At 45.1% G+C, this 21,658-nt stretch overlaps 1 protein-coding gene across 1 annotated transcript in view; it reads left to right on the top strand.

Annotated features, from left to right (window-relative positions):
• LOC138304195 (sulfotransferase 1 family member D1-like) overlaps positions 1–21,658 on the top strand; it is a 392,899-nt gene that overhangs the window by 202,777 nt on the left and 168,464 nt on the right. The window contains exon 3 of the mRNA XM_069244049.1: positions 9,654–9,779. Within this exon, the coding sequence (XP_069100150.1) occupies positions 9,654–9,779 (126 nt within the window). The remainder of the gene's footprint in view (positions 1–9,653; positions 9,780–21,658) is intronic.

Below are 21,658 nucleotides of genomic sequence, written 5' to 3'. Positions count from 1 at the left end.
AGTTAGTCTTAGTCCGTCGTACAACCGAGAACAGCACCCCCGAAGGAGTGAATTGACGGTTGGAGACGTCCAATGCTTTAACATCCGATAAACGTTTAATGGAAACCAAACATAACATTGTTAATTTAGTGGATAACAGCTTTAATGATAAAAATGGATTGTCTGGCAAAGATATCAAATATTTTAAAACAACATTAACGTCCCACAATTGATTGTACTTTGGTAGAGGAGGTTTGGAAAATTTGACTCCCTTTAATAATCGGCATACCAACGGATGTTCGCCTACCGGTTTCCTATTGACATGGGTATGATTAGAGGAAATGGCTGACCTATAAAGATTGATAGTGCAGAAGGCTTTACCTTTACTGGCTTCTGCTGCCAAAAAGTTGACTACAAAAATTACATCTGCTGAAAAGGGATCAATATGCTTTACCAAACACCAGCTGTCCCATAAAGACCAGGCTGCCTCGTAGGCTTTCTTGGTGCCAGGGGCCCAGGAATTTGAGATGTATTGAGAAGCCTCTGACGAAATGAGAGGGAAAGATTGGGAATTCCCGAGATTTTCCAGGCGGATAGAGTGAGGATATTGTCCACGATGAGGGGGTGAGGACGATGAAGAGGTCTGAGGGTAAGGGGGTCATTCTGACTCCCGCCGGCCGCGGTATCCGCGGGGCCGGCGGGAGCCACCAGAATACCGCTGCGCTGTCACAAGACCGCCGCGGGTATTCTGGGTTTCCCGCTGGGCTGGCGGGCGACCGTCAGGAGGCCGCCCGCCAGCCCAGCGGGAAACACCCTTCCACAAGGATGCCGGCTCCGAATGGAGCCGGCGGAGTGGAAGGGGTGCGACGGGTGCAGTTGCACCCGTCGCGATTTTCAGTGTCTGCATGGCAGACACTGAAAATCTTGGTGGGGCCCTGTTACGGGGGCCCCTGCAGTGCCCATGCCATTGGCATGGGCACTGCAGGGGCCCCCAGAGGCCCCACGACACCCCATACCGCCATCCTGTTCCGGGCGGCCGAAACCACCAGGAACAGGATGGCGGTATGGGGGTCGGAATCCCCATGGCGGCGCAGCAAGCTGCGCCGCCATGGAGGATTCCCCAGGGCAGCGGAAAACCGGCGGTACACCGCCGGTTTTCTGTTTCCGTTTCCGTTTCCGTTTCTGACCATGACCGCCAGGGTCGGAATGACCGCCTAAGTCTGTAAAGGACGGAATTAGTAAGGGAAAATCCACTGAGAGTTCCAGAAGAGTAGGGAACCATACCTGGGACTGCCAAAACGGGACTTTAAGAATTAGAGAGGCATGCTGACGTCTGGCGTGTGCTAGGACCCTGTTGATCATGATAAAAGGGGGAAAGGCGTAGTTGAGGGAAGGAGACCAATCCTGTAAAAAAGCATCTGATGCCAAGGCTAAGGGATCTGGACTCCAGCTGTAAAACTGAGGAAGCTGCGTGTTCAGAAGAGATGCGAATAGGTCTATAGAGAGCGGACCCCATAATGATTGGATCTTGTGGAAGATTAATGGATGAAGTCTCCAATCGCTAGAGTCTCGAAGATGACGAGAATGCCAATCCACTACAGAATTGAGAACTCCTGGTAGGTATTCTGCATGAACCGAAATATGGTTTGAAAGGCAAAACAAAAACTCTTGGCTAAATCCACCAGAGGTTTGGATTTTGTGCCCCCGAGATGATTTATATATCTGACGGCCGAGATATTGTCCATCCTGTGAAGGATTGCACAATGAACTTTGTGTTTTGCCAGGCTTCTGATTGCAAAGGAGCCGGCAAGCATCTCTAAACAATTGATGTGCAATTTGGACTCCTCCGTTGACCACATACCTCCAGTCGAGATGGGGCCACAGCGGGCCCCCCAACCCAGACGACTTGCATCTGATTCTAACACAAGATCTGGGGCTGATGGAAAAATATTTTTCCCGTTCCAAGCATCTAAATGGTCTATCCACCATTGAAGCTCTGCACGTGACTCGAGGTCTAAGGGGACAAGGTCCGAATACGATAGCGCCCTCCTCAAGTGTTGAATCTTCAGTCTTTGAAGTGACCGGTAATGAAGGGGACATGGAAAGATTTCCTGGATAGAAGAGGAAAGCAGACCTACTATTCGCGCTAACGTTCTGAGAGAAATGAGAGAGCTGCGAAGAATTTGTGGAATTTCTGACTTTATAGATTTTATTTATACCGTGGGTAGAAGAAGAGTTGCTGAAAGGGAATTGATCTGGAATCCCAAGAATTCTATGACTTGAGTGGGGATCAGGAGAGAATTTTCTTTGTTTACTATGAAGCCTAAATCTTCTAAAAGAGAGCAAGCAGTTTGTAAGTGGCCTAGAAGAGTTTGAGGAGACTGACTTAAGATGAGGATATTGTCCAAGTAAATTAAAAGTCTTATCCCTTGTGCTCTTAGGAAAGCAACCACGGGCTTCATGAGCTTGGTGAAGCACCAAGGGGCTGACGATAGACCAAAGGGCAGAGAGGTAAAATGATACGTTTTGCCCAGCCATTGAAACTGAGGGAATTTTCCGAACTCCGGATGCACAGGATCCACTAAATAAGCATCCTGTATATCCAGCCTGACCATCCAGTCCTTTTGAAGTAGGATATCTCTGAGGTGAAGAATGGTTTAGATTTTGAAATGTCGATATACCACAAACCGATTGAAATGTTTTAGGTTGATAACTGGTCGCATCTTTTTGTTCTTCTTTTAAACTAGGAAAATTGGGCTGGTAAAACCCAACGGAGGAGGACGGGTGATTGAAACGGATTGTTTTTGTAACAGAGAGTTTACCTCGAGAGATATGAGATGGACCATTTCTGCGGAAAAACAGGAAGGAGGAGGAGAAATTGTTTGCACAGGGGTAGAATAAATCTCTATTTTGTAACCCTGAACAGTGTCTAGAACCCACGCATCTGCCGTAATTGTTAACCAATTTGAAAGAAAATGGTAGATACAACCCCCTGTCGGAAAGAAACCAACATGAGGGCTTACCTGATGGATTGGAGGCTTTTGATTGTCTGAAGGACCTGGAACGTTAACCTCTGCCACGCTGGGGATAGATCTGCGTTCTGAAATCTTGCTGAGAGGCGTTGTGGTATCCTCTGAAGCCTTGATTGGCAAATCCGTGGCTGGTAAAGTGGCCCCTGCCTCTACCGTCCCTGGCAAAAACCCGTTGGTTGAACATTTTCCTCATGGACTGCTGGGCTTTATCCAATGAGGTGAATGTAGCTACATATTTACTGAGGTTCTTTATGAAAAATTCACCAAAAAGTTGTCCCTCCGTATGGACCTGAGGTTCTACGGTTGCCAAATTAATTAATTTGGGGTCCAGTTTGATAAGGTGATAGACACCCAGCAGATCTAACTTGGTGAATATCTTGGCTCCTTGGACTGCTTCCACAATATCCTTAATAAGAGGTAGGTGATACTTTTATTTAACTCACGAAAGTCAATACAGGGGCGGAGATCTTTATTCTTCTTAGGTACAAAGAAAAGAGAAGGCCCGGCAGGTGATGAAAAGGGAACAATCAATCCGATTTGCATGTTTTTTTATCTATGTATTCTTTAAGTACTTTTCTTCCCTGCACCGATAAGGAATACATTCTTCCGAATGGAACTACTTCCCCAGGTATCAAAGGAATAGCACAGTCATAATCCTGATGAGGAGGCAAAATAGGTTTTTGAGGTTTCTGGAACACGTTGGAGTATCCTTGATAGCATCTGGGTATTCCTTGGATCATATTAATGGTACTGCTTGCTTCATTGGAAGAGAGAATGAACCCCTTCGGAGACCAATAGGAATCTGTTGAATAGCAATGTAATTGACAAAAGTGGGATGAGAGTGATATACTCCGTGTTTCCCAGTTTATATATGGATTATGTTGTGTTAACCAAGGAGTACCCAGAATCATAAAGTCAAAGACAACGTATTCCTTATGTCTTCCAAATTGCAGGCAAAGGGTAGGAGTAGTATCCACCACTGGTCAGGAAGTTAAAGGAGAGCCATCTACTGTTTGAACATTTTCGGGGATCTCTGTAGGAACGTGAGGTATTCCTTTTTCCTTAGCCCATTTCTCATCTAGGAACATCCCACTGGCTCCACAATCCAATAACGCAAATAATTGTTCTTCCTGGTTAGGGCACTGTAGTATTACTGAAAATATCAAAAGAGCTTTGGTATCTTCTCTGGAGGAGCAGTTGGAAGGTATCTCAATGCCTCCTGTCCACTACATTCTCGTAAACAGTACTCAATATTAAGTGCCCAGTCCATCATTTCTTTCAATGAGTCTACCTCGGTGGAATGTACCAGTTCATCCTTTATTTCATCTCGTAACCCTCGACGGAAGAGTGTCACAAATGTTTCTTCAACCCATGTGGTTTCAGCCGCTAGTTGTTTGAAACGGGTTATGTAACTCAGGACATCCTGATTTCCTTGTTGTAACTCACATAACACATCTTCTGCAGCGGCTTCCAGTCCAGGTCGTTCGATCATCTGTTTAAAGGCTTGAAGAAAATCTGAATAGTTAGATAATAAAGAGTCATTGGCAGCTACCAAGCGGGTTGCCCAGGCTAAGACTGGGTCAGCCAGGGAACTTATCAAATAACCAACCTTGGTCTTATCTTGGGTAAACTGAAAGGGTCGAAATGCAAAATACACTGTAAAAGAGTCCAGAAATTCCTTTAACTTGTTAGGATCTCCAGAATAACGTGGTGTTGAAGCGGAGGTGGTAGGTACATCAATGGATCGAGACACCAGAGCTTGTCTCAGAGCAGTATTTTCGGCACGCAGTTGTTGTAATTCCTGTGCCTGTTGCTGTACAGTATGCTGCATAGACTGTGCACTTTTCACAACATCTTCAGGTGGTCCTTCCATGGTTCCAGAGCAATGCAGAAATGTTTAGCGTTGCAATCTGTCACAATCTGAACACTTCTTATCGCGGTCATCTGCCAGTCTGTGGGCACCACCAGGTTTCTTGCTTGTTCTGGATTGACCAAGTTAGGGGCGACCCTTTCCAGTCGCCACGGTGCTGCTGATAATAGAACACCAAGCAGGCCGTAAACTCCAGAAGGAGTCCCAGAGAAAAAAAAACAACCTTGGGAAAAATCTCAGATCAAGGAACTCCTGAAAAAGATATAAAGAAAAAGAAAAAGTGAGGCACAAAAAGTCTGGAATAAAAACTGCGACAGGGAAAAGCGGGTGAAGTCCAAAAATCATAGGATACAGGAGTGAGGAGCACAACCGGAACGGAAGTGTTTGCAACGCAAGGAACAGAAGACCAACTGTGCTTATATACTGACAAACACGAAGTGACATACAAGAAGTAATGAAGACGCCATCTTGGACTGGGAAAAGTCACGGTAAAGTAAATGGAAAAATAGCCATAGTATAAAAGGTAGGGAGCAAGGCATGCAGGGAAGAAAACACAGACTCCGGGGAAAAAGAAAATATGGCCAAGAAGAAACAAAAAAGAAAAAGAGAAAAAGAAGAAAAACAGTAAGAAACAGGTAAGTAAAACTAGGGGGGTAAAAGGTGGGTGCAGTGTGAAACAGAGCTCAAATGGTATGTTTCAGTTTGCGCTGCGGCCCAAAAAACAGGTCGCGAACCGAAAAGCGGCCCGTGGCAGGAACGACCATCCTAGACGTGGACTGCCGATCTGACCGCGGCCCGCAAGTGAGACGCCGCAGGTCATCTCGGTGTCACACACGCGGGTTGGCGATCCTTTTACACCGATCCTTTCCCATGACAGTTACTGGCGTAGTACTTTATTTGAGGGCCGATACCTAGCTCTTGCAGCTAGCAAGGAAGTTCGGGCGGTGAATCCCATGTGTATCTATGCCCCCCCAGTGCTCTTGATTCCTTCTTAACCACACTCAATGAGTTAATACTGACACTCCCCGTGGTGGGCGGTGACTTTAATGCAGACCAAGAGATGGACTCAACTGGTGCCCCCTCTGTGCACCGCTGTGTTGGCGCTCAACACCTCCCGAATTAGGCGACTGCCCTTGCCTTATGTGACACCTGGAGACTGTGGAACCCCAGGTGGCGACAATATATACACACACATGAGCTGCACATCATTCCCATGAGCGTACTGATCTTCTTTCAAAGCCCGCCACTGACTGCCTGCTGGTGTCCAAGTACAGATCCTCCTGCAGGGGTTCTCCCATCATTCCTCTGTTCTCCTGCATTTAGATACTGCACGTAATGCCCCACACCCCATGTGGAGGCTTAACTCCTGACATCTTCAGGATGAGACAAACTCTCAAGCACTAGAAGATGACATACAGGCATATTTCCAGACTAACAGTGGAGCGGTGTGCTCTGCTGGTGCTGTGTGGGTGGCTTGTAAAGCCACCATAAGAGGCCATGCCAAGAGTATACTTATGGGGCAGGAGAAGGCTAAACACCAATTCATAACGCAGTTGGAGGCTTGTGTCCTCTGGCTGAAGGCACAAATCTTTTCTGATCACCATGGTGAGATGTTACGGCAGCTCGAGCTGAGCCGTGCAGTGATCCACCTTCTGTCGCATAAGGCAGCAAGGAAGGTTTGAAATGCCTCAGCGGTGAGAGTATATGGCTGGGGAGATAAAAATGGCAAACTGTTGCATTGGCTGGCTACACAGCCTCTGAATGGTCGAGTAATACCAGAGATATTGGACAGCGACGGTAGCCCCCAGTGCACTACTCATGCTATTTCCCAGACGTTTGCCACATAGTTTCGTGGCATCTATGCTGCAATTCCATGGCTAGTGGCTAAAATTGACTCCCCCTTTCTAGATGATGTATCACTTCTTAAGATGTTGCAAGCTGAGAGACAAGCCCATGAACAGCCCCTAACGATCGAGGAAATTTGAACCATTATCTTAGCTTTGGTGTCAGGAAAGACATCCGGCTCCGATGGGTACCCTACTGAGTTGTATGCTAAATACAGGGAGGTTCTCACCCCCTATTTGCTTGACCTCTACAAAGACGCAGTTGAGACGGGTTCCTTCCCACTGGAAATTGTATTGCCACTATCGTCATCATACCGAAAACGGATCCCCGGCCTACTTCCTCTGCAGTTTACTAACAAATCCCCTTAATCAATGGAAAGGTCAAGATTTTTGCAACAATCCTGGCCTCATGCCTAAAAGGAGATCTCCAAACTTTTATACACCTGGACCAATGCTGGTTTATGCTCACCAGAGGCTGGAGAAACTGTCTTAGGTGACTTCATGTAGACCTCACCAGTCACCACTTGCTCACGCCCCAACTGGCCCTACTCCTCATAGACTTTGAGAAAGCGTTTGATACAGTGGACTGGGGTTAGCTATCCCGGGTCTTGCATAAGTCGGGGATTGGTCTCTGCTTCCATAACTTTGTTTGGGTGCTTTACTCTAACCCTACTGCACAAGTACAGACTAATGTGGTGGTTTCAGATGAGTTCCCCACATACCGTGGGACTTGGCAGAGATGTCCTACAGTGTCCCTTCCTCCTCTTTGCCCTGGCCATTGAGCCCCTTGCTTGTCTTCTTCGGTGTGATGAGCAGGTGCGGGGCTAGGAGGGGGACACATGACACAAGGACTGCATCGCGCTACACGTGGATGATGTCCTGTTCCTAACCCTGAAACGAGCGACCCTCACTGTCTTCAGCTCCTCCAGCTCTTTGCGAAGGCATCAGGACTAAACAGTAACTCTCCAAGTCGATACTGGAGCCGTTGTCACAGTTGAGGAGCTGTATTGACTGGGAGACTAGCATACTTGTACGTCGGCTGAGCTTCCGCTACCTGGGCATACAGGCGGTGCTACATCCTATGCTGACTTGGTCTGTTAACCTTACCCTGTTGACTCATAGAATTAAGGCAGATTTGAAAAAGTGGCAAACCCTCCCACTTAACGTAATGTTTAGGATAGCCCTCTATAAACTGATAGTGTTACCAAGATTTTTATATCTCTTTTGGAATTCTCTGCAAGCAATCCCACGCCATTGGTTTTGCAAGATAGACTTGGTGGCGATCTCCTTTCTCTGGTGTAAATCTAGGCTGTACCTGGTCTCTGCGAATTGTCCGCATGCCCCGTACAATAGCAGCCCTGGTATAGCCAACCTTTATCTTTAAAACACCCCCATCACAGCTTCTGGTGATAAATGACTGGTTCACTGGGGGATGGTCCAACCCAGTATGCAGGGTGGAATTGACTTAACTGGAGTTTCTACGGGTTATGGCCATGCTATATGGTACCCATGTCTCCACTGCCATGACGGAAGTGACCCAGGCGATCTTTCTTGGGTGGCGGGCTGCACTTTGTCACACTGTATGGAACTCCAAAATTACACAACAGACTCCCCTACTTGGTTAAGTGAAACAGCTGAACTGGAGGGCTTTTCCCATTGGGATGCCATAGGTATCTCACAACTGGGCGTCGTCTAGTCTGGTATGCATCTGTGCTCCTTTCACGAACTCCAATCCACAAATGCCCCTGGGTCATCACAATCTCCTCCAGACTTCGTTTGGTGCAAATTTATTACTTATTTTGTGCTTATTTCACTCCTGACCAATTGTGTAAGGTGGGCCTCCTTTCCAGTGCTGCATGTTTTGGTTGTTAACAAACCCCGGAACGTTTACCACATGGTTTGGACCTACCCTGTGGTAACACAGTACTGGACTGCTGTGGTTGCGGAATTGTCAGCTGTACTGAGATGAGAGGTGGAACTTTTACAGCAGGTGCTGCTTTTGGTCATTTTTTGAGGGCGCAGGAGGCTCGAGGGCCGACTGAGGGCTTATGGGGACAACTACCATGGTAGCCAAGTAAGACATAGCTGCCAACTGGAGAGCTCCCCACAATGTCTCAGTGGTGTTGTCGAGGGGACTGTTGCACACAACAGTAGACGCCGATTAGGCCAGGGAATGCCATTCCAAGCATGCCCGGATTCGGGGGAAAAGGTAAGACCATTATGGGCAGGATCCGCCACTGTAACTGCACTTGTACGATGATCGTTCATTTTCTCTGCTGGTTCCATTGTGGCTCTGCTGTCTAGCTAAACATAGTGGTGTTGCACTATGAATACTGAAAACGATGTGACTGTCTTTGTACTGAAACCAATACAAATTGTTTATAAAACAGAGATACAAACAAACTTTGGGAAAATAAAAACATGAGGGAAAGAATTATGATAAACAGTTATGGGGAAAACCTCGTGGAAAAGAACTGTGAATAACAATGGCCTTATTCATGTTTTTGTGTGAATGTTTTTACTAACTTCCTCTTCCAAAACATTTGCTACCTAAACTTCTCCTTACTATTCCATATTACCTTCCCATTTGGGAAAACGTATCTCTATTTTCCAGTCCCTCCCGCATTTACCAGTGAACCGAAGGATTACCTTTGCAAATCTATTTTCATAGACAAGATTGGAGCGGTGGAAGTGGAGGTCTCCATGCATAGCTTTGTGCATTGCATTTTGTTGTACTTTGAGTACTACTAAAGTACTACAAAACGCAGTTTCTGACTCGGGCCCTATGTGTCTGCACACTCTTCCGTGTCCTTGGGTGCTGTTTAAGTATCTTCTTAGGGCCGAATGATCCATTCAGGAGTTTTCCGAAGTAGTGAATGCTTGAAAAAAAAAATCCGTTTGTCTCATCTTTGTTTGGCTTTTTTGCAGGAACTACCTGGATCAGTGAAATAGTCGACTGCATTCTCAACAATGGTGATTTGGAGAAAACCAAGCGCAGTGCCATTTATACTAGAGTCCCATTCTTGGAGTTTGCATCCCCAGCCTTTTCTTCAGGTAAACTCACAAAACATACCTCTTCACTATCAGCATCTGAAAATACATCATTCACTCCTCGTGTCATTTATGGCCGAGGCTGAGTTTGTCTAAAGGCTTAGGTTCCACTAATATGGTGACTATGAAACACTGAACACATTTTCTGGTAAATGTTCTTCATTTATTTCTAAATAATGTTTGTTTATATCTGCAATGAGTACTTTGCACTTTCTGAATGATTTTGCATACTCTTTATGTTCTAATATTCGAACATATTGTAAGTGGTAATGCTCCATTTTTGATGACGTATTTCCCACTTTCAGATCGAAAGCCAAACTACAACCGAGTGAATATGAGTCAGATCCTCAAGATAAGGCAACTCAAGTTCATTATGGCTATCTAGGTAGCAGCGGATGCAGGGAGGGATAACACTCTGCGAAGGAATCTGTTTTCTTCTCTTTGACTTCACGGTAAATTTGATGTGCCACAAACCTCACACCATACATAGCAATAGGCACACATTGGGAATTATAACTATGGAGCAATGACATTAATGAACCTCCCCCTGAGGGTCGAGGAAGGCTACATATAAGCCCCTTAAGCCTTAGAAAATGTACCTGTGCGTTGGACAACATTAGCTGACCAGGATCCTTGAGCTGAAAAAAGGGCACTTAAATACGGAAAGTGCTTTTACTAGTCAGAGAGTCAGGACCAATAGACAATTTAGTCAGCATTTTACACTTGGGCCCGCAGAACATAATATGGGACTTGGCGAAATTAGTCTTAAGATCAAGCAAGGACATAAAACTAACAAAGGCCAGCACAAGAAGGCGCAGCACTTTTGGAGTCTGTGCCATGAGCTTTGCATCATCTGTGTACAAAACAGCTGGAATGGTCTTTCACCCCATTAGTGGAACATCATGAGTAGCAGCTGTAAGTGACGAGTGTAAATTGTTTATATATAAAATAAACAAAAGAGGGGCCAGCACACAGCCCTTCCTGACACCACAGTAAATGTCATTATCTCCAGAGACCTCCCCCGACTGACTGATGCGGACCCTTGCCGTCTTTTCCTCATGCAAGTAGGCTAAAAATTGTACCAGGGCATCATCAAGCCCCCGCTCAATCAACATGCGCCACAGTTTAGCTCTGTTGACGTAGTAGAATGCTGAGGTCAGGGCCATAAAAGCGAGATACGTGGGTGATTGTTTAGCCACAGTATATTTACCTAACACCAGGTTAAGGTTAAGGCATTGTTCTATAGTGCCTGAACTCAAATTGACAACCACTTAAAATGGTCCCAGCGTTCCCCCACTCCATGACCCTATTATAAATAATCCGAGTATTTCAGCAGTGCTGTCTATGAGTGAGGTTGGTTTGTAACATGATGGAAGCGAACGGTCCCCCTTTTTTTTTTACTTTGGGGACTCTAACATACATTCGCTATGAACTAAATAAGGTGGCATGCAGCAAACCATTAAAGATGTTAGTGAGGAGTGGAGTCCAGAAAGGGATGTTAGATCTGATCAAACACCATCTGGGCCGGTTGCCTTATAACTTTTACTTAGGTTGATCGCAAGTTCAACCTCCGATAATGTAACAGAAAAACGAGAAACTACTGACTAATCGACTACAAATGAGGCAACAGAGGGTGGTGCCACTTAGGTTTCACTGAAATGCACCTCCCACTTACAACTAGTAATATTACAAGATATAGATGTGAGAGACATAAAGTTAGCCTTTAATTCGGAGACAGTGGTCCAAAACAGCTTACAACAGCCCTGATGCGAAGTCTGTAGGAGTGATTCCCAGCGCAAGGAGACAACCTCATGGCGGCGCTTGGAAACCGATGTTATATTTGCCTTATGTAAACTGCGCACCAAACCAGCATCCCTTGGTTTAGCCATTAATGCAGTGCGAAGAGCCCTTTTAGCTGCAGAGCACTCAGCATTAAACCATCTAGGATTATCAGGGGTTGGTCTCACTGATATAAGTAAGCTCTCCTTGATATTGCTGCAAATGTAATTAATGCATCGATGATCTGGGTGCCAGAGTCCTTGTCAGATAAACATGCAAAAGCTAAACTCAGATTTTCCCTAACAAGTGTAATAAAAAACTGATCCGTATTACACAATCTCCACTCCACCCTCAGAGTATCAGTAGTGGGCATGAGATTTTAAGCACCCGCATCTCTCCCAAATGTATTCTTATGGGGGATAGCCAATTCAATTGCTATTGGGTTATGGTCATCAAAAGTCACCAAAATGACCATGCCATGTTGAAGAAGGTCAACCAAATTTTCAGTAACAAAAACATAATCAATAACCGAATGGCTCCCATTCCCCTTAAAAGTAGGAACCTTACTTCAATTTGAAGACAAAATCACTAGTGCATTAACTATACTTGCAACATCAAGAAAGGATAATAATTCATGGCCTCGAGATTCAGGCCGGAAACGTATTGTTGCATGATCAGATTTACTGCGGGTATCAGAAATGTTTACCATATGTACATTAAAATCACCAGGCAAACAAAGGTAAAATAAATGTCCTGCTGCCACTGTCCTGTTCACTAAGTCAATAATAAATTCAAATAATAATGGAAACTTTGAATAAGGGATGTTAATAAAATCACTATAAAAGTTAACAATATGTAGACACATTTTAGACATAAAAGCTACAGTTTGAAGGCTACTATCATACTTCTCAACTACTTTGACAGTGCCTCCTGTATTAGTTTTAACCCAAAGGGCCAGCACCCCAGAAACACAACCAGAAGGCATGGCCAGGCTCGAGAAACTTGGTTTCCTTCAAGTTGTGTAGAAATAGTATCCAAAGTTTCCTGGAACAGAATGATATCGTAGGCCCCAATAAAGTCCTGCCAATCTCAATTCAAAATCTTAGATTTTAGACCTGTCAGGTTCCAACTTGGAATTCGCAATAACTCACTACCTACATTTGAAGTAGCCTTAAGGGGGACGTGGACTGTCTGGGTGGGGGTGGCATCTATGGAACTTCTCTATTTAGGATACAGTACCTAGCATGATTGCATAAGCACTGAGTAAACCTCCACCATGCAATCCTCAAGAATGCATTAGAGCAGGAAAACACCTCATTGGGGTAAGAAATAGAATAGTAAAAACCTTGCTGAGGGATATGTGGTTTATAAAAGAACCCCAAAGGCAAAGTAACAATATTAGTTTCATTCTGCTCAATAAATTCTTTTACCTTAAGTATCCGCTTAACATTAGATAGTTTCCTAAACTTCCTAAAATCTTTAACAATACAGTCCCCTTGAATGGTTTTCTGTGAACAGCCAAGCCACCCCACTCTGCGCACCATCAAAATCTCAGTCAAATCCTGAATGACAAAATTTTTATGCCTAAATAGCCAACAATTAACCTTCCACAGAAGTTGATTTCATGACTCCTGTGGGCCAACTTTCAGGACAGGAACCCCGGCCAACAGTAATACATAGGGGCATGCTGCAGGGGGAAGATTCAAAATATTTTTACATGGAGCAGAAGCAGAATCAATAGATTATTGACCAAAATGGTTACATAGAGCTGCAGAAGACCCAATTGTACCACAGGGGGCAATGAATGACCAATAACATTAACACTATTAATAGCAGTAGTAACATATTACTTCTCAGGTAACCCCCTCAGGTGGAATGGCACAAGAAACAGCTGGCCCCACTGATGGGGTAATTGAGTTGGTGCACACAGACTGGGAATTAACAATAGCGCCCCCTTCCTGTAAATAAGGCACCAGAAAGGAAGAAGAGACTTGTGCATAAACTCCCAAGGCCAATTTATCAGGAGGAATAATAGTCACCCCCTTGGACAAGCCTTCTAAGCAGCCCTCAATACAGCCTAATCACTCTAACAGTGGCTGAAGTTTAGCCATTAAAATAGATGACACCTTGGAGCAAAACATGTCTGGATTAATTCAAAGGGAAAGAGTCACAAGTTTGAGTAGCCATAGAGGACTAAGTAGCACAGGAAGACACACAAGGTGACACAGCCAACTGAGCCCACGAAAGGATCTGGGGCCATATGTACCAACAAATTTTCCCATAGACACAGAATGGGTAAAACCCTTTTCTACATCTGGCCCCTGGTTAGGATCCTGACTGCTTTGACAGTGCAATGTTACCTTCCTTTTTGTAGTATCATTTTTGTCCAACTGCCTTTTGCGATTTGCGCTGCCAACAGGTTAACAGAAATGGGATGTAGAAACATTAGTTTGGTCAGATGAGCCCACAGCATTGTTACAACAGTTTTCATTCCGCCCTATAGGACGTTCCGAGTCCTTATTTGCGCATTTAATGCTCTTTGGATTTAAGCGGAAACTAGAATCAGCACCAGCAATGTAGGGGAGAGACTTACCATATTCCGTATTCGGTGAGCTCAATCTCTCTGGCAACTATCCCAATGGCAAGCTCAAGCATGCCTTCAATAGTAACTGTAGAAGATGGGTGTGCCATATCCCCTGGTGCTCTACGCTTCCCCATACCCAGCTCAGCGACTCTCACCTTGCACACTGTGCCAGTTATCGTGGCCGTCCCAGGACTACAACATTTGCCCTCTCTGCAACAACAAAATTAACAAGCATTTTCAATGCAACGGGTCTCGCATTTGCTCGAGGTAGAGCTATTAGTGTTGTAAAGGAAAAAAAACACGCAGCGCGATCGCGCTATGTAAAATGCAGCGCGCTCGCGCTGCGTGGAAAATAAACAGATAAAGTAGTCCGGACCCCAGGCTGAAAACATCGAGCCTGGCGTGTTTTTGGTACTTTACCGGTGCTGCGTAGGTGGGCTAAACACCGGAAAAGGCATGACATATGCATGCCTTTCACAAATGAAAGCAAGCGGATTTAAAAAGGCAAGCCCACAAACCAATGTAATTGACTGATGTGGCATGGGCGTGGTTTCAAGCCCAAAGAGAGATAACAGAATTGATGGAGCGCTTTGCGCTCGCCCATAAAAACAGAGGCAAAGGCGAAGAGACATGGGGGAAAGGCAGCCCAGTCACGTCTGGCCGTGAACTGGCACAGACAGGCCCACTCTTGGCCTGGCCTTTATCTGGGCGTGTTCTGCGCAGGGGAAGCTTTCCTTGATTAAATAAGTGCCTCTGGGCGTGAGCAAATGCTGTGGGAATGCTGGCAAAGGCCACTCTGGGGCTGGTAGTTTTCCCTCGCCCTGCAGCACTCCTCTCAACTCCTGCCCTACAGGAGCTATTCTTGATTAAATAAGCACATCTGGGCACTCGCAAGAACTGTGGGCAGGCCCGCAAAGGTCACGCTGGGGCAGTAGTCCTCCCTCGCCCCGCTGTACTCTCCACTCCTGCACAGCGGGAGCTTTTTTTGATTAAATAAGCGCCTCCCGGCATGAGCTGTGGGTGGGCTTGCAAAGGTCACTCTGTGGTCGGTAATCCTCCCTCGCTCTGCTCTACTCCTCTCAACTCCAGTGCAGCAGGAGCTCTCCTTGATTTAATAAGGGCTTATGGGTGCGAGCAAACGCTGTGGGCAGGCCAGTAAAGGTCACTCTGTGGCCCATAGTCCTCCTTCACTTCGCTGTACTCCTCTAAACTCCCATACAGCGGGAGCTTTTCTTGATTAAATAAGGACCTCTGGGCACAAGCAAACGCTGTGGTTGGCCCTGCAAAGGTCACTCTGTGGTAGGTAGTCCTCCATCGCTCTAGCTGTACTCCTCTAAACTCCAGTGCAGCAGGAGCTTTTCCTGAATACATAAGGGCCTCCGGGTGCGAGCAAATGCTGTGGGCAAGCCAGCAAAGGTCACTCTGGGCTGGTAGGCCTCCCTCGCCCCTCTGCAGTCCTCTCAACTCCTGCGCAGAGGGAGCTTTTCTTGATTAAATAAGCACCTCAGGGCGTAGGCAAACACTGTGGGTGGGCTGGCACAGGTCACTCTGGGGACAGTAGTCCTCCCTCGCCCCTCTGCACTCCTCTCAACAACATGATTTGTAAGATAAAAACACAGAATAAAAATACCCTCTAGAACCCTGAGGTGAGTACAGATTAAAAATCTACAAATCTATAAATCCCAATATATACTCTGAGAGGAATCATCATATCGAGCCATATCTATTTCTGACCCTCAAGGCAAGACAAAGTTTCCCACAGCCACATAAATCTCTGTATTCTCCAACTTTTGCAAATGTGTGAAAGCCTCCTTGTCAGAATTATTGTTAAAAGAGCGAAAAATATAGTGAAAAAAAGTGTTTCCTAACATGAAAATACAGACTACAAAATACAATAAAGTGCATTGTGCTTTGCAGACAACGTTATCATGTGGGCACTTCGTCAGTAATGATTCCTAGGCTACATTCCGAGGGAAAGCAATAAGAAAATGCAATGAATTAAAATGTAATCTAGTCATACAAGACTTAACATTCTCCATGTGAAATGAGGAGAGATAACACCCAAATGACGAATTAATTAAGTTATAGTTAGCACTTGCAGACAATTTATCAAATTCTTCCTGGTGGGGTCCATTCTGATCTGGAAAACCTCCTTCACTTTAGATATAGGCTCTCATTATAAAGCTGGCAGTCATCAGACCTCCAGCCTCACCGTGGCGGTAAATACTGTCACATCACAAGTTGTAGGGCTTGGCAAAAGCAAAACCTCCACAATGCCGCCTGGCCCGCTCGTGCGATCGCATTGACACGGCTGGTGGTGTGCGCCTCCAACCGGGCTGCAGGCCTCAGCCTGCCAGCCAGAATACAAGGCTGCAGACCGCCAGGCTATCCGTGGCACTCACCCCGTTATGAAAACCCTGGCGGTCACGCATCCAGTGACAGGAATCCCCATTCCTGTCACACGCATCCCCACTTGTCCACACACGTGCACACACCTCCCCCCACCCATCCACACACTTACAAACACCCCCACACCTTCACGCACGCATGCATTCACATACACACCCCTCGGCATACGTATACATCCACACAGACACCACCACTCACTCGCAAACATGCAGACACACACCCCCACTTGCTTGCACACATTCACTCAGACACCCCCATACACAAGCACATACATGCACACATTCACATTCAATCACATACACGCATGCATTCACCACTCCTCCCCCTCTCTGCATACATGCACTCGGAACAACACCCCCTCCGCACACACGCACCCACACACACAGACACCCTCCTCCCTTTTGAACAACCACTTACCTTCTCCCTGGAGGAGGTCGTCTGGGAGGGGATGGGTCCTGGCGGGCTTGCACCAACACCACCACACCAGCAGGACTCCGCCAAGTCGTATTATGGCTTGTAACATGGCTGTCAGAGTCTTGCTGGCATGGCGGTGCTGGCGATGCAACCACCTCTTCGGAGTTGGACTTCCGCCCATAAATTGGCAGAAGTCCTCCAATGACTCCTAATATGGCGGGCAACAGACTGCCCGCACTGGCGGTCTGTTGCCTGCAGTGGCTTCGGTGGTCTTACAAAAAAACGGGGAAGTCGTAATGAGGCCCAAAGTCTTCAAATCTATACTTACTGGGTTGCTGGCCAATTCTGGCAAGCCCAGCTCTGTGAATTCCTTCCTAATAAACTGAATACAACATGTAATGTGCTACTGGTGAACATTGAGCAACTAATATGCGCAGTGGTGAAACACAAAGTCATTGGTCAAACACAATTAATAGCATCACACTCCACCCTATGACTAATGAATTTTTGTTTACATACCTCTTATTTCAAACTAAAAACAAAAACATCAACAAATAAAAAACATTATAAGCAAATCAGATTTGAATGATAAAAGCAATCACTGTAAAGCAATGGACGTGGATTAGCATATTGATCTCATAACCTTTCACATCAGATACATCTACAATGAAAATGTAGCATGAGTTTGTCTCATGTAAAGGTACACGGTTCACCTGAAAGGTTTGCTGGAATGTAAGCAAAAGTCAGAGTTCCATACGAAAAAACTAAGACAGTTAACTGGTAAGATTGCTTTGTTCCAGTGGAAGAATGTAATCAAACAAGTTGAATATGAACTGAAGGCACCAGTTGCGCAAAATGGATCTATAGGGTTTGTACTTTAATCAATCAGGTTCAGGTTGGGGGTTTGGTCCCTCCCCCGACCCCACACGCACACACCGGAATGGAGACCACACAGCACACTCATTGTCAGTGGCGAGTTGTGGTAGGATCTGCAAAAGAAAAAAGTATTACTTTTCTTGCAAATAACATTTGCCATTTGAAATGTGCCCTTCCTCTTCCTTTCCTTGTTTTATAATCAGCGAGACGTTTTTGGGGCCCTCTGTTATAATTTCTGCATGTTCTGTCGGGTCACCTGGGGCTTCAACCCACACCTTAGCACTGAAGTTTTTATCTGCTGCACCACAGATTCCCTTTCCTTGCACTGTCAGAGGGGCTGGGGCAGACTCCTCCTTTACCAAACCTCCATTCACTTCCCTTTTGACAAGTTGGGCAATTCTGTCTCCAATCTGTATGAATGAATCAGATTATTTTCTAGTTATCAGCATAATTTGGATTTATCCTTGGTAATCTGCAGCAATCACTCCCCCTAACACCTGATCAATTTGCCATATCTGTCCTGGTAACTTTCCTCTCCCCAACTGATCTTTGACTGTTTGTGGGGCAGATTGCTGTTGTGCGTGCTGACAAATAGAACATTGCAAAATCACAGTTTTTATCAAATCTAGGGGAATGTGCATCTCTCTGATCTCTGCCCACCTGTAAGTGGCTTTTTCTCCCAGATGTCCACATTTCTGGTGCACCCACTTAGCCATCCTGCTAAGTCAAAATTCTGGGTGGACACTTCAGACTCTGAATTTTTCTCTTTAACATCTGCAAGGGAATTGAACCAGTTATGTACAAGCCATGTGGAAAACCAAATGGCTAAACCATTGGCAGTGAACCAAGACTCAGTGTAAAAATGACACATCTGAAGCAGCTCTTGCTTTAAAGTCTGACACACATTGTACAAATCTGAATCAATAGTCAAACAAACATGCTTTGTATCCTCAGGGGACACAAATTCAAATGGTGCACCCAATTTCATTGGTGACTCTTTTACCTGTGATACTCCCTGCACCCTCTCCTCATCCTGAAAAGGGGCTTGTGACACCTGTTCATGTAGGGCTGCAGTGACTCTAGCCCTGTCTTGCATATACCAGATCCAGTGTCCTCTTGTGCCTGTCCTAAACTGTGAGAGTTAGGTGAACTCATCACCCACTGCATGCTTGATATTTCAGGTTTCAGAATTACATTATCATTCAATGTCATTTGCTCAGTATTCACTAGAGCCCACTAACAAGTCAAAAGCTTACTCCAAAGTTCCAGGGGAACTCTAGTCCTCCCCTGTTCCTGATTTACATGTAAATCAGTGTTTCCCTCTTGCACTGCGCAGAAACCTAAAGTCTGAGTTACTTCATTTGCCAAATCAAAAGCGCACAACTGCTCATGTTTTTTCCTAGTTACTTTGTACCAAAGTGTTAAGATTTCACTCAGACGAGGGCTATACTGTTTCCAAAAATCAAACAAGCTCATGAAACTCGGTGTCTCTTGCTTAGTGCAACTAGTAAGAAACTCTAAAATCTTTTGTTTTACTTGTGACAACATCTGTCTATTTTCTGGGTTCCACTGAATTCCCAGTAACTGCACATTTTGCGACAGTACTTCTGCCTTGTCTGAATTAATTTTAAACATCGTACTTTGCAAAAGCGGTTAGTAAATCACATTCCTAACTCTGTTCTCAGTGTTATCTGTTAAGGAATGCACTTCAACTGCCAAAAACTGTGGGCTGCTCTGCGCTACGCTCTGCTCACACAGAGGCTCAGACTGGCCCAGAGCTGTTTTAACCTCCTCATTACTGGAATGGGAAAAGCCAGATTCTTCTAAAACAGCAGTTTCATAGACTTCAGCATTATCTTGCAATAATGTGTTCTGGCTAATTTGCTCAAGTTAATTCTTTTTTTCATGTTCTAACTGACCACATCTCTCCTGATTTTTTCTTTAAGCAGACAAAAGGATCCAAACCCTTCTGTCAAGAACAAAAGGAACATCATTTCTTTCAAAAGACACATTTTCTAAATATGCTTTTAAACACTCATCCCAAGACTCACACAGTCCTGATAAACAAGAAGACATGTTTCTCACAGCACCATAAGGCAGTTTAACTTCACATGCATTTTCAAACATGGTCTGCCGTGCTTCTTTAATTCTCTAAGCAACAAAAAACAATTACACTTTTAAATAGTGCACTTCCAATATCCAACTCCGACTCCCAAGACTGCCGACACGCCAAAATGTTCTGCTTTCCTTCTCTTATCTTATGACCGAGCTTACAAAACCTCTCTGGAATGCACTTCTTAGTTTAAAGAAGACATTTATTGTTATTATTACTCCACCACAAGGTTCCTGGAAGACGTAATTAGTAGGTTGGAAGCACAGATTTAAAAGTAGTCGCAGCAATGAAAGCAAAATATATCAAAGTACTTCTCAGTTGCAATGCACACAGCAAATACATGTGATTATATTATAGCATACCTTCAAAGCAAAGCATAAAAGTCAAAATTGCATCACTGTAGGGCCTATCACTTCTTCATCTTTCTGGGACCTGCAAGTTGATGACTCCAGTTCAACTGGGAGAAAGAGATTTTCTACCCAAACGGGGACAGGCAATTGACGTCCGTTCCTATCTGAAGTCAAGATATTTCTCTTTCGCTGTTGCCCAGAGCCATCGTTCCAAAAACTTGCCCCCTCCTCTCAGACTCGGGAAAGGAAGGCAAACCTTTGGAGACTGGCCAGATCTCCTAGACACCTCCTCTTCCCATGGCTGAGCAGAAAGGAATCACCAAATGTACGCTCTCTTATCAGCTAGACTTTGGTGTGAAAAACACTGCTTGGTCTATCATGTGGAAAAACACAGCTTGGAAAAACACAGCTCATCTGCAATGTCTCAACTGCAATGTCTAACTCCACGTTAAAGCCAATAGGCAGCTAACCTAAATACCAAATGTTATGTCTAATGCCATGTTAAAGCCAATAGGCAGCTAAACTGAATACAGAATGTAATGGCTAATGCCATGTTGAAGCCAATAGGCAGCTAACCCAAATACCAAATGTAATTTCTAATGTCACGTTAAAGCCAATATGCAGCTAAATTGAATACAACATGTAATGTGCTACTGGTGAAAATTGAGCAACTAATATGCGCAGTGGTGAAACACAAAGTTATTGGTCAAACACAATTAATAGCATCACATATACCTGAACCAAAGTACTGCATACACATTGTCCAAAGACAGACAATTCTCAAATACATCTCTTGATAATTTTGCTTCTGGTTTTCCCCAGATCCCGAGCCAACATAATAAGGGCTCTCGCTTTATCTTATCCACAAGTGGAGCCAGGCTGAACTCTGAAACAACTTTAGCAACACAAAAGAATGATGGATGGAGTGTTGTAACTTCTCAAACACTCACCCTCAGTCACAGATCTGGGTTTAATCCATCATTGTTTTGCTCATCATGTCACGCCAGTTTGGACCCAGTCATATGCAAATCAATCAGTCTTGACCCTGTTCCCATGGGAACAGTCCAGCCGTAACTTCCAGGCCATGTCCTCCCTGCACTGGAAACAAGCATGCTTTCGGGGTATCACCCTTCATCAGCCAGGCTTGCTTTAATCCATTGGCACTGTGAGCACGGGACCGATGTCTGGGCATACCCTCCCCACTTAGGGCAACTTTAGCAACACAAAAGGATGATGAATGGAGTGTTGAAACTTTTCAAACACTCATCCCAAGTCACAGATCTGGGTTTAATATATCGTTCTTTTGCTCACCATGTAACCCCAGTTTGGCCCCAGCCATATGAAAATCATTCTTGGC

The sequence above is a fragment of the Pleurodeles waltl genome, chromosome 7 (assembly GCF_031143425.1).
Source record: "Pleurodeles waltl isolate 20211129_DDA chromosome 7, aPleWal1.hap1.20221129, whole genome shotgun sequence".
In the NCBI taxonomy this organism is placed as follows: domain Eukaryota; kingdom Metazoa; phylum Chordata; class Amphibia; order Caudata; family Salamandridae; genus Pleurodeles; species Pleurodeles waltl.
Note: the sequence above shows the minus strand (reverse complement) of the source record. Positions and strands in the feature narration are given on the sequence as shown.